Source organism: Gekko japonicus, unplaced genomic scaffold (assembly GCF_001447785.1).
Source record: "Gekko japonicus isolate JY-2015 unplaced genomic scaffold, Gekko_japonicus_V1.1 scaffold964, whole genome shotgun sequence".
NCBI lineage: Eukaryota > Metazoa > Chordata > Lepidosauria > Squamata > Gekkonidae > Gekko > Gekko japonicus.
Genome location: NW_015164214.1, coordinates 351,674 through 364,671, shown reverse-complemented (window position 1 = coordinate 364,671; position 12,998 = coordinate 351,674). Strand labels below are relative to the sequence as shown.

The window sequence follows — 12,998 nt, the reverse complement described above, 5'->3', positions numbered from 1 at the left end:
GGACTCCCACGTTAAGCTTCGAGCCATACCAGGGCTCCTCCGAACGAACTTCCTATTGGTCGCTTCGTAACAGCGACCAATCAGAACGATACCATTCCCTAGGAGGGAAAGACTCCCATTGGTCCTTAACTAAGCAATCTCATTGGTTGTTAATTGTAAATAGGCGTGGCTACATTAGCCCGGTTATGTTTAAAAGGAGCATAAGCTCCCACTGTGTTCTGTTCTGGTTTCTTACTGAGTTGAGTGCTTGTTCGTTACTTCCAATAAAGCTGAATCACTTGCTGAATCACTCTAAGAGTCCTTTGTTAGTGCGATCTAACATTGACTACAGGTTATCATAGGTTCTTCATACATAATTATCTATATTCCCCATCCAGTGGCAATTCCATACTTATCCAATTATTCCATGCTCCTGTTCGATTGCCAGGATGATATTAATCAGTTATTTGGAGCAGATTATTATTTTAAGTTTTTGCACTTTTTGCACGAAAACTAGGGTTGCCAGCAATGGGTTTGGGAAATTCCTAGAGATTTGGAGGAGGAGCCTGGGGAAGGAGGAGTTTGGGAAGGGGATCTCAGTGGAGATGTGATACCATTGAGCCCACCCTCTGAAGCTGCCATTTTCTCTGGGGAAAGTGATCTCTGTAGTCTGGAGATCAGCTATAAATCCAGTAGAAGTCGAGGCTCCACTGGCTGCCCGACTGTGAATGCATACTAGAGCCAAAGTCGTATCCATCCTTGATCAAGTATGAAAGGTATGAATGTTAGACTTGGGTCTTCCTTGGAAATGTCAGTCCAGTCCCTTTTTTACTTCCAACATCTTTAAAGAGTCACATGCCCATTTCTATGTACGCACATTCTTCATGTTTGATGGAGCCACTGGTGTATTTGTATGTAGTGAAGACTGGCCCTCAGAAGCTCAAATGAAACACTGCACATGAAAGGGGTCTGCATGATCAAAACCAGCTTCAGAATCATGCCCAGGTGTTATGAGCATTCTGTCGTGGCTGCACAGATTGTGCCTTATTCCAACAAGATTAAGGCAAGATCCAAAAATTAGCACATGTGGCTAAGATCTGCAGCTCTGTCCCAACTGCAATTAGAACTTCTGGTTTTGTGATTTTATTCCTCCAGTGGTAGTTACAAATGCACAAACATGGCACCATTCATACTTGATTTATCTTCCTGGAAAAAGCACCCGGGGTTCATGGAAGTTGCCTCCTGTTTACTACAACAGCATTACACTGTGGACACTGTATACCTTTTCTAAGAGTGGGATTGGGAGAAGAGACAAAAACAATTACTAGAGCTCTCCCCTGGTTCGAACTCATGTGACTAATCAATCTTTAAAAAACAAATCTGCTTCTGAAGAGGAAGTGCATTCATTCTTTGTCTTTAGATGACACATACACTTGTCATAGGTGGCAACCAGGGCTTTTTTTGTAGAAAAAGCCCAGCAGGAACTCATTAGCATAATAGGCCACACCCAACAGCAGAAATGCATTAGCATATTAGGCCACACCCATGACAGCACAGGCCATTAGCATATTAGGCCACACACCCAAGTTACCAGAAGTGTGGTAATCCAGCCACACCCACCTTTTGCTTCTTATTCTGTTGACCTTGTTTGTGGTCAAAACCCAGGGCTTTTTTTGTAGCAGGGACTCCTTTGCATGTTAGGCCACACACCCCTAATGTAGCCAATCCTAGTGAGTTTCTGCTGTTGGGTGTGGCGTATTATGCTAATGAGTTCCTGCTGGGCGTGGCCAACGTGGGAGCCAGCCGGAACTCCGTTCCTGTGTGTTCCTGCCCCAAAATAGCCCTGGTGACAACTTCTTTAAAAAGACGTTCCCCTTTCTGTTGCATGTCATACAAAAGGCCCTTTTCTAAGATAACAATTGGACCATTTCCGCACTAGTGAAATTCCCAGCACGGATGTTTTTAAAACTGTGCATTCTGTGAAATTTTCTGCAGTAGATTTTTCCTCACCAGGTGCAAACCCAAAGTTTTGTCCTTCTTACCCCATGTTTTCAGTTTCCCCCCAGTTTTAGCAAGTTCTGAAAATGTGGAGTAAGAAGGAGAAAACTTCGGGTTTGTGCCTGTTGAGGGAAAATCTACAGTGGAAAACTTCACATAACGCACAGTTTTAAAAATATCAATGCAGGGAATTTCACTACTGTGGAAATGGTCTTGCTGTGAGACGGCCATGCATTGTCTAAAAATGTAGAGGGCAGCCATTTTCTTTAAAAAGGCATTCTCTATCATTCCTCTCACACCAGCAAATGCCTCTTCAAGGTCAATGCTGCCAACCTGTGTTTTTGTAAGTACTTGCATCTTTAAAAAAAATGAATTAACAATTTTATTTAAAAAGTCTGCTGGCTGAGGACAACTTGTAATTGATCAGAAGTATTTTAATAGCTGAATCTAACCAATTATTTGTCAAACGTGCCTTGTCCCAACGACTATGTTCCTTTCAGGGGTGAGACTTATTTTATTTTATTTTTTTTGTATGGAAAGGAAATGATCAGATTTTAACTAGGCTAGAAACCATCAGGTCCACGTTTCCAAATTATTCTTTTGCCCTGAGCATGCCAGCTTAAAAAGAAGACACAGTGGGAGGGCTTCTAATGTCCTGGCCCCACTGGTGGACCTCCTGATGGCACCTGGTATTTTTGGCCACTGTGTGACAGAGTGTTGGACTAGATGGGCCTTTGGCCTGATCCAACATTGGCGTCTCTTATGTTCTTATGTTCTTAAGACAGAGCTCTAGGAGCCGCTTCATTCACCTGTGGCAGGTGTGAAATAACACCTTCGTCTTTTCCAGCACTGTAGAAAATGCCGCCTTACCTGATTAAGTCCAAAAAGGCATCTGCAGCTGTCACCCGTACAATTTTGCCTTCTCGGTGCATCTTTTCCTTCGACCCTTTCCCAGGGTGGATGATGACCACCATGATTATTCCAATCAGGACAGCAATGACGGTGGTGCTCATGTAGTAGACAACTGCTCTGAGCCCCATCTTCCCTGATGCTTTGCTGTCCAGGGCAGCAACACCTAGGAAAAGTAGGCACTACAGTAAGGCTAGAGTCTTTACATCTTTAGAAAATGGAATAAACATACATCGCAAATTAAGCACTTTGTAGAGGAAAAGTCTGTTTCGGTTATCTGTTGACTGTAATCTCGCTCAAATCAGCTCACCACCTATGCAGCAACTACTTTCCAGCCAACAGCTTCTCATGAACATTATGTCACTAAGTCATTAAGAACAACCTCAGCCTGGTTTGAGGCTTTCTCTGCAATAGCCTTAACCCTGAGAAATGGCCTTCCGCAAACACTCACAGGCAATGCTCCCTCTACGCTGTGGAGTCTTGTGACCAAAAATTCTACTTTGTGAGTTCCTGGCATTAAAGTTGTGAGTGAGCGATTTGGCTGCTGCATGAATTAGTTTCCTCTGGAGCCCTCCTTCCTGAGCTAAGACAAAAATGTGTAAGCCAGAGGCTAACAAACTGTGAGCTAGCTCACACTAACTCAGCTTAGAGGGAACACTGCGCACAAGACTGATTTTTAGGAGAAAGTGCAAAATGGAGTTTCGTAAGCAGGCTTTTTGTGTGATATAATTGGGCTTTTGATTAGAGTTGCCAAGCTCAGGTGGGGCCTGGAGTTCTCCCAGACTTACAAATGATCTTGAGACCACAAAAGTATGTTCCACTGGAGGAAATAGCAGCTGGGGTTGCCAACTACCAGGTGGGGCCTGGAGATCTCCAGATGACAGAGATCAGTTCTCCTGGAGGAAATGGCTGGTTTGGAGGGTGGATTGTACTGCATTACAGCCCACTGACATCCTTCACTTCCCCAAACCCCACCCTCCTTAGGCTGTACCCCCAAATCTCCAGGAGTTTTCCAACCTGGAGTGGCAACCCTAATAGCAGCTATGGGGAGCAGACGTTAATGACTACACATTCCTGCGGAGCTCTGTCCCAAAACTCTGCCCTGTCTAGACACTGTCTCCAGATCGCTAAGAATTTTCCAAGCTGGAGCTGGCATCTCTACTTTTGATTGATTGATGTAAAAATGTAAATTCAACTAATCTCATTTTGTAGCACGTAACCTTGTGAGAAAATGGGGTGCAAATGCTCAGACAATCAGGCATAATTAAAACATTATCAAAACATCATAACCAGGGCTATTTTGGGGCAGGAACGGAGTTCCGGCTGGCTCCTGAGTTGGCCACCGCCCAGCAGGAACTCATTAGCATAATAGGCCACACCCAACAGCAGAAACTCATTAGGATTGGCTAAATTAGGGGTGTGTGACCTAACGTGCAAAGGAATTCCTGCTACAAAAAAAGGCCCTGGGTTTTGACCACAAACAAGGTAAACAGAATAAGAAGCAAAAGGTGGGTGTGGCTGGATGACCACACTTCTGGTAACACAGGAGTGTGGCCTCATAGGCTAATGACCTGTGCTGTCAGGGTTGTGGCCTAATATGCTAATGAGTTTCTGCTGTTGGGTGTGGCCAATTATGCTAATGAGTTCCTGCTGGGCTTTTTCTACAAAAAAAGCCATGATCATAACTAAAAGCAAACAATTTATCTATTCATTAAAACAATCAATAAAAGCAACAAATCAGAATGCTATTAGAAGCAGCAGTAGTAAAAGCAGCAGATAATTTAAAAATGAAGGCACAGACAAAAGGGAAAGAAAACTCAATGCAATGTCCGGACATTATCAAAGATGGTATCCCATGGCACCTAATGCTTACCAATCTAGGCACCGAGTAAATCACAATATCTATATCTATGGCCTATTATGAAGGGGTGTTTTCCCTTGCTTTCACCATGCATGTCTGTTGGGTTTTCTTTGTCGTTCTGCATTGATTTCCCTCCCTTCAGCGCTCAGTTCGCTTTCTGGTTGCTGTTTCCCTGGGCTTTATGAAAATGCTTTTATGTTAATTTTTCCCTTGTTTTGCTTCCAAGCCAAATTTAAAAGCATACAGATTCCCTCAGATTCCCCCATACCCTTTTGCCACCCCTTGAAGGTCACTCCCCCACGCACATTGAGGTTGTTCCACCCACTCTGCACCTTCTGCCACCACCCCCTTCTTTGGTGTACAAGCTCCATTTCCCCTTGGTTTTTTTTTTGACAAGTGGCATGAATCTAGTGATATGAGACCATTGCTAGTCTCAGACTGCCAAATAAAAAAACCTAAAATGATGGGGGGAAGTTTAAAGGAGCTGCATGAGGTTTAGTTCCCTGCTAGTATTGATTTGAAAGGGGGGTTGGAGAGGAGGCAAATGGCAGTGTCCTCATTGCAAAAAAAAAAAAAGGATTTCAGTGCTGCATGCAAACAAAATAAAGGGGGGGGGTCATCAGCCCCAAAGGAAAGTGACATGAGATGTAAACAGAGACACTGGGATAGGGAGCTTAAAGCTTTGAAAACATTTTTCTCTTAAATGCTTTAGTGAACAAAATTGAGGAGGAACCATTTTGTCAGTCTCTGGAAGCCCAACATTAAAATTGTAACTGAGCCAAATGGACCTTCTGCAAACTGCCGAACAAGAATCGCTTGGGATTGATCCATTTGGAGGACAGAGTCCAATCTGCACAGGACAAGCTTTAAAAAACTGCCAAGATCATGACCAGTGTGCAAGATTAAATTAGAGATTCACAAGGAGAAAACCATGCAAATTTGCAAGGAAAGGCAGAAAATTAGCATTACTATGCAGCTGCGCTAAGGCATCAGCTAAAATAACCCCCCATTTTTTCAATTTAGTGGCACAAGACTCAAAAAGCTCTTCAGAGCTTCTGCCAGAGGACTCCTCCCCCATACGAATTGCAGCCCTGTTCAAAGCATGGTGGAGTTGCAGCCAACTTTGCTCAGGTGCATGTGTGCATACACACATGTTGCCAAAGATCACAGCTTGCAATGCTAGTGTCAGTGGGTTCTACTGTGCATTCTGTACACGCAACGTGTTTCCCCATATTATGAAATCATGTGACTCTTTCCTATTTTTCACAGTGGCTGATAACATAGTAGAGAATCCCTCAATATGAAAAACGGGGCTTTGTAGCTGCTTGTCAGTTTCAGAAAAAATCTGGTCAGTTCAACAGTGGTTTCCTTTCGTTGCCTGGGTTCCTTTCTGTTCCCTTTAATTCAAGGAACTAACACTGAAATGCATGTGCAAAACCTGAACCAGGAGGGTTTAAATGGAAGGTGCTTGCTGGACGCTACGGCACAGCTGCGATAGGGCAATTGTGTAATTTTTTTTTAAAAAAAAAACTTTGGATGCCACCCCCACATGTCACAAGTGACGTTCCATCCCCATTTAGAAAAGAGCATTTTTTAAAAAATAGATATACAAGAGGAAAAATAACAATGTGCAAGGTGGGCACTGAATCTGAAGTCAAGATTAAATCTGCAGTAATATGTGTATGTGTCAAGGGCCTATATTTCCAAAATATGCCATAAATTCTATTTATTAGTATACACTGGATTTATTCTGTGCTTTAAATTCTTATTTCTACAATGTGTTGGTCATGGTTCTAAAATTGGTCAAAATGATCTAAATAAATATTTTTTTAATAACATTTTTATTGGGTTTTTCACATTTATGCTTACATCAATACTTATAATACCTCATTTCATCCCATTGTCACCTTATTCTGCTAATAACCCTTTCTAAACAACGCCAATACAGAGAATTACAATTATTTTTTCCTTCATATTATTTGACAAATAAGCAATTATCGAATAGCAATTACACACATCTAATAATAAACCTTTTATATCTGTAATCTCTATAGATATTAAACCGACTGTCCCTCCTATTCATCCTAGTTCACTCAACACATAATGCTAAGAATTTTCCTATTTGTTCCAGATATTATTCACCTATAAATAATAGGGTTTTTAAAATTTTCCTCTTGTTTTAATTAATTTTTATTTTATTTATATAGACCCTTTTCTTAATTTTTATTACTATTTCTCTATTTTCATCGTTTACCTCCCAACTGATCTAGGCAGGATCGTTTTTTATGAATTTTAATTTGCCAAACTACTATCACCTTCCACTTCTCCCCTCCTTTCTTGGATGTTTCCAGACGTTAAAGATGTTCTGTCTGCCTATTTACCATAACCTAATCACTTACATAAGAGGAGAAATCCAGAACAATACAAAGAAAAAAAAAGAAAAGAAACAGAAGGAAGCAATATCCAAACCAATCCATTCCATTATTTCACTCTCCTTTCACTTCAAAATATTACCTCTCCATTTTCCCCTATTACTTAACTATTTTATCACATAGACTCAGTATTATAATACTAACAACCCTCTAATCATTTCCGTCCCTATAACAAACATCCAATCATTCATCATATCAGTTCTTTCCATATTTTCTATTTTACCTTAATAACCCTCTAATCATATCAGTTCATTGCATTCCTCAGTTCATTCCATTTTCAGGGGGGGAAAGTAACACATACACAACACAAATACACTTCATGTATTTTAAACCACCTTTTATAGCTCTAAAAAAATACTAACACCCTTTCATACAGTTCATTGCATTCCTCAGTTCATTCCATTTTCGGGGGGGAAAGTAACACATACACAACACAAATACACTTTATATATTTTAAACCGCCTTTTATAGCTCTAAAAAAACACTAACACCCTTTCTTACTAATTTACCACTCATTTTAACACTATAATTTATACCCTAATAACCCTCTAATCATATCAATCCATTGCCTCATCAATTCATTCCATTTTCAGGGGAAAAAATAACACATTTTCAGGGGGGGGAAATAACACTCTAATCATTTCAGTTCATTGCATTCATCAGTTCATTCTATTTTCAAGGGGGAAAAGTAATACATACATAACACAAATAACATCATATCTTTTAAATTGCCTTTTATAGCTCTGCAGCCTCTTCTTCCGCAACACCATATCCAGGTGATTTCTCCCCTTATAATGGTAACATGCCTTTTTTGGGCTCTTCTTGAAAGCTCTCCAAAGTTCATCTCCATTTTCTGTCATTCTTTTTTGCCTTCCATACAAAACTTTCCCGTCTCTTTCTTTTCCCATTTCCCTTCCCATTAGGGGAGAGTCTTTGTATTTTCCTTCTTATTTCTTTCCTCCATTTCCGTCCCTATAACAAACATCCAATCATTCATCATATCAGTTCTTTCCATATTTTCTATTTTACCTTAATAACCCTCTAATCATATCAGTTCATTGCATTCCTCAGTTCATTCCATTTTCAGGGGGGGAAAGTAACACATACACAACACAAATACACTTCATGTATTTTAAACCACCTTTTATAGCTCTAAAAAAATACTAACACCCTTTCATACTAATTTACCACTCATTTTAAACACTATAATTTATACCTTAATAACCCTCTAATCATAACCCTCATCAATTCATTCAATTTTCAGGGGAAAAAATAACACATTTTCGGGGGGGGGGAATAACACTCTAATCATTTCAGTTCATTGCATTCATCAGTTCATTCCATTTTCAAGGGGGAAAAGTAACACATACATAACACAAATAACATCATATCTTTTAAATCGCCTTTTATAACTCTGCAGCCTCTTCTTCCGCAACACCATATCCAGGTGATTTCTCCCCTTATAGTGGTAACATGCCTTTTTTGGGCTCTTCTTGAAAGCTCTCCAAAGTTCATCTCCATTTTCTGTCATTCTTTTTTGCCTTCCATACAAAACTTTCCCGTCTCTTTCTTTTCCCATTTCCCTTCCCATTAGGGGAGAGTCTTTGTATTTTCCTTCTTATTTCTTTCCTCTTCAGGCGACTCTTTTTAATTAGCTTTTCATTTGGTCTTTGAGTCTCCTTTATTTCCTTTTCTTGCTGGTATCTAGGTATCTCCACCAAACACAGGGTATTTTGGTCCAAATCTTCTTTATTCTCACACTCCGACTGGGGTTCGTGGAAGCTAGCAAATGCTCGTTTAACTCCTTCTTCTATTCCCTCCTTTAATATCTTTAAGAATTGCTCCACAGACAACTCTCCTATTAAAGTCTCCTCGTCCATCTCTTTATCCATGTCTGTCTCTTTTGTAAACATCACTTTATTCAGTTGGGTGGGTAAAACATGAAATTAACCAGAGGGTGCGGTCCTCACCACCCCGCTAAACACTCCGCGTCTATCACTTTTTCTGGCCGCTTTCCTCTCTCCTTCTTTCGGAACACTATTATTATTATTTTTTAAACTCCAAGATGCGTGCACTCACAGTTTCTGTTTTTGCCGTTGTTCTAATCCAAAACGCCATAATATGATCGGTAAAAATGGGAGGCGGCGGTTAAGAAGAACATGGCAGCCATGTTCCTTTCCTCATTCCGCTCCTGCTTCGGGGCACAAAGTGGGCACCCCCGCGTTGCCAGTCACAGGAGGGGCCACAACGAAGCCCCCTGCTCCAGCTCTTCCTCCAGTAGAGCTGGCTGAGTGCCCCCGGAATCCCGAGGGCCCCAGACGAAGCGAAGAAGTATCGAGCGTCCTCGGCTCGAGCCGAAGACCGCTCGTCACCGCGCCGTGCCGACCGGAAGTCCTAAATAAATATTTTTAAAATATCATATTAAAAGTAGTTGTTGATGCCAATGTCCTAAATGCTCGTTGAGCTAGCTAGTTTTCTCTATAACTATTAAAGCAGAGACTTCCTATTCTCTACCATCTACCCCTTTTAACATTCTGAATCAACTTAGTGTGATAAAATTAGCATTAAGCAAACATGTTAACAAGTGGGGCAGAATCTGTGAATTCCAAGACAAATATCAAAATACTTTGTCTAAATGATCTATTAGGAAATAGAAGATGTCATCCATAGAAGCTTATAGACAAAGGCAATAAGTGAATGATCTAGTTTGTGCCATATGTGCATCCTCCATAGAGATGGGGGCTGATGAGGGAGGGGTTTAGTGGGAGGGAATTCCATGCACAGAAACAGCAAACATAGGAGAAGGAGGGGAGGATTTGCTTGGTGCAAGACTGCACCATATTTATGCCGAATTTTGCCTTAAACTAACACAGCTTGAAAGGTTGAAGGAGCAAGCAAAAGAATTCTTGAGTTGCAATCAGAATCACCCCGCTAATTATCACGATCAGCTAATTACAACATAGATTCCGGTACTCTGGAGTTAGCTGTCATTTCTTTAAGACCATTTTCAAAGCAAAGCAAACATAAAAGGACAATAACATTGTAACACCAGGTAGCTTTCTGACCAAACCTTGGCTATTTCCATGGGTTGTTTTGTTCATCAAATTGCCTTATAATTCAGCGACAAATATAAGGATGCAAATGAAAATAACTGTATGCATGTGCTCTTTGGGGGATCATTACTTCTTGCAGTTGCATCCCATCCCATCCTCAGGGTAGCCAACACCACTACACCAGTCTCTCCAGTCCATTTTCACAACAACCATATGAAGTAGGGTAGGCTGAGAGACAGTGGCTGTTTCCACACGGCGATGATTCTCTGTGTAGCTTTACACAGCTACACAGCAACATTTGCTGTCACAATGGAACATCCACCTGGCAGTTTTTCCAGCACTTCCCTTTCCTCTGCCCCTACACAGCTCCCATTTTTTCCCCGCACTACTGAAGAGCTTTTTAAAAAACCAGCAATTGGCATATTGATCTATCTGCTTGCTCCACTGAATTCCCAACTTTCATTTTAGAATCAGAGTTGAAAGGGACCTCCAGGGTCATCTAGTCCAACCCTCTGTGCAGTGCAGGAAATTCACAAATACCTCCACCCTCCACCCCCAGTGACCCCTGTTCCACACCCAGAAGATGACAAAAACCCTCCAGGATCTCCAGCCAGACTGCCCTGGAGAACAATTGCTTCCTGACCCCAAAGTGGTGATCAGCATTTTCCTGGGCATGTAAGAAAGGACCACAAGAACTAAGCACTGATGCAACCCTTCCTGCCCTCCCTCTCATGATCTGCCTAAGTTCACAAAGAAAAAAGAAAAAGAAAGCATCTAGCCCTTTTGGCTGAACTAAAGGGAAAGGCATAACTCTGCAATGAAGAGACCTAAAGACTTACTAAAAACAAATGAGAGCTTGGAATTCAGAGGAACAAGTAGATAGATCATTATAATGTGATACTGATATATCAATTACCGATTTTTTAAAAAGTCACAAAAGCCTTCTGTGGTGGTGGAGTGGCTGTGTGACTGAGACGAGGAAAATGGTGCTACTCTGGACAGGAACGGCAAAAATATGAGTCTTCCCATATGCACGCCATGCAAATGCACGTTGACTGAAATCTTTACAAAAGGTGGTACCATACCAGGTTTAGGAAAGATTACAGCTATGCATAGGGAAGCCTAGAAAATGGATGTGGTAGGCTTGGGGTTCAGGTGAAAATATATATAAAAGAATAAACGGAGTAGTGTGTTCTGGGTTCCACCACCACTCCAGCCCATCCGTAGTTAAACTTTAAACCCATCCAAATAGTCCAATATGTTTCTTTTAGTGTGAGTGGATCCTAAGGGTGTGAAAGCTGTCGCCTCAGAGGTAATCTATCAAAGCTTGTTCATGTTGGAATATGCAAGGTCTACAGTGCAGCCTTATGAATAAGATCTGAAGATCATCCTACAGGGGACAGCTGAAGGACTTGTAGTTAGCATAGCTAGACTAGGGACCCACTTTTTCAAATTGTGTCCTTGCTCGGGTTGCCTAGTCCCTACCTTCTGCCAGCGGGGGGATGGAGTTTTCCTTCCAGGATCCAGAAACTCTATGGTACCACAGAGTTTTTTGGCTGAGTGCTAGAACATCCCCCCGGCAATGTGCCTGGCACGATGATGTCACCTCTGGGTGATGTCATTGTGCCAGGCATGTTGGCGCAATCCCGGCACTTTGGGGGCAGAGTTCCCCTTGTTGGCCAAATCTGGGCCAGTGGACTGGGGGTACCTAAAGCGGGTAACCCCCTGCCCCCAGCGGAGGAATGACAAGCCTTGTCCTTGCTGTCTCCCGATTGGCTCTTCTGGAAACTTTCTGCTCCTGCAGAGCTTCCTGTTGTTCTTTGTTCCTCTCACAGCAGTTAGACTGGTTAGTTTAGGCTAGAACAGCTTGTTCTTCTATAATAAACCTATTTATTTTTCTCTAAACAGTCAGTGCTCCACTTCCTTTACATATTTAAACTCTCCCAACAGTTCAAAGGCTTCCTCCCAGCCTAACTCAGGTATAAAGATGTTACAGGCCTCTTATTCCCTTCTCCTGTTTTGGTTATTATTTGGAATACCTTGCCTACCCTATAACCATACAGGAGACCTGAGGTAAAATAAAAACAATCAACTTCTATTGATTTCCCTGGAAAGAGTTTAAGGCTTAGGAAGAGCTATGAGGCTTAAATTATATTTACAAATGTAACTCTCAGATGCAGCTGAGCACAAGACAGAGAAACAGTTAATAAGACGACAACGTATCCTGATAATAGTGAGCAAATAACAGCCAATCTGCTTGTGAGAGAAAATTATGAATGAATAGACCTGGGAATAGACCCAGAGTACTTTACGATAAGACCACAATCTGTCCATATAGATTCCCTCAGCCTTGCAAGACAAAAGAGTGATACTGAATCATTACGTGCGAGTCTTTCCTTGCTACTGCCCTTTACCAGCCTCTTTCCACTGAAATCAGACACACATTGTCTCTTGAGACCAAGATTTCCCTAGCATGTCTGGCTGGTAGCCAAACCTCATCTAAAGGAAAACAAACAAACAAACAGCATTTTAAACTGCTTTTTACCTCAAATCTTTTCTCCCATCTACTTTGTCAAGGGGCTTTTCAGCATGGGTTTCCCCCCCCCATCAATTCTGGCCCCATAATGCTTCAGTTTATATCCTGACTAGGAATAAGGTCCATTGTGGAAATAAATACAATGGGCGCTAGAAAGAGGCTCTGGGAGAGTGCCAAGGCTGTGGGCACTCAGAATCAATTTGCCATGGCAACCTAAGCAGGGTATAAGG

General features: G+C 41.6%; 1 protein-coding gene across 1 annotated transcript in view; it reads right to left on the bottom strand.

The window, feature by feature from the left end:
- The window catches only part of SLC1A3 (solute carrier family 1 (glial high affinity glutamate transporter), member 3), a 77,722-nt gene that overhangs the window by 19,305 nt on the left and 45,419 nt on the right, over nucleotides 1-12,998 (bottom strand). The window contains exon 3 of the mRNA XM_015408475.1: nucleotides 2,848-3,052. Coding sequence (XP_015263961.1) covers nucleotides 2,848-3,052 — 205 coding nt within the window. The remainder of the gene's footprint in view (nucleotides 1-2,847; nucleotides 3,053-12,998) is intronic.